At 65.4% G+C, this 764-nt stretch overlaps 1 protein-coding gene across 1 annotated transcript in view; it reads right to left on the bottom strand.

Annotated features, from left to right (window-relative positions):
• LOC104083517 (syntaxin-binding protein 1) overlaps positions 1–764 on the bottom strand; it is a gene marked incomplete at its 3' end in the record, with an annotated part of 8093 nt that overhangs the window by 6317 nt on the left and 1012 nt on the right. Inside the window, exons 3-4 of the mRNA XM_009587024.1 lie at positions 661–737; positions 361–439 (exon numbers count right to left, since the gene is read on the bottom strand). Coding sequence (XP_009585319.1) covers positions 361–439; positions 661–737 — 156 coding nt within the window. The remainder of the gene's footprint in view (positions 1–360; positions 440–660; positions 738–764) is intronic.

Genomic DNA, 764 nt, shown 5'->3' with positions numbered 1-764 from the left:
GGGGCAGGCTGCAAGGGGGGGAGGAGGAGGAGGAGGGTAGCGCTCAGCATCCCTCCATCCCCGCTTGCTTACACGCGTTTTAGTGACAGTGACTTTCCCTCCCCTCTGTTTTTTCCTTGGAGCGGGGCTGGCTGCCTGTGGCACCTGCCCTGGGGCACAGGAATCCGGCCATCCCTTTGGGAGCAGGTGATGGAAGACTCCCGCCTGCACTTGCAGCCGCCCAGTCCCATGGGCAGGACGGGGCTGTCACCCCTCGGTTTGCTCTTTCTCCTTCTCTCTTGCCCGGGAGGTGCCAGTGGGGAGCTGGGGGTCCGGGGTGCCCAGGCAATGGGGTGGGAGCTGCGACCCCCGGGTACTCACAGTCAGTGAAGAAGACGTGGGCAGCTCTGTACTTGGAGGTGGGGGGATCCTTGAAGTCGCTGATGAGGGAGTGGATGGACTGCAAGAGAGAAGGGACCAGCTGGGACGGGCAGGGTGGCACCACAGGCATCTCAGCAGGGTCACCCAGGGTCCTCCCTCCTGGCACGGGGGAAGCTCTGCACCTCTGCTCCATCGCCCCAGCAGCATCATTGGCCTCGCTGGAGCCAAGATGCCATCCCAGGGTGGGCCCCCCTCTGCCTCCCCCCAGCCAAGGGCCGTGCCCCGGCACCGCGTATTCACCTTCTCGGAGGGGGTGATGAGATAGACGGCCTCCAGGCTGGGCAGCGGCTCCCGGCGCTTGTTGATGTCTTCCACGACTGGGGGGGGGAAAACAGGGGCCGTGG

This window comes from Fulmarus glacialis, unplaced genomic scaffold, assembly GCF_000690835.1.
Source record: "Fulmarus glacialis isolate BGI_N327 unplaced genomic scaffold, ASM69083v1 scaffold23720, whole genome shotgun sequence".
Classification (NCBI taxonomy): domain Eukaryota; kingdom Metazoa; phylum Chordata; class Aves; order Procellariiformes; family Procellariidae; genus Fulmarus; species Fulmarus glacialis.
This window is presented reverse-complemented; position numbering and strand designations above follow the sequence as displayed.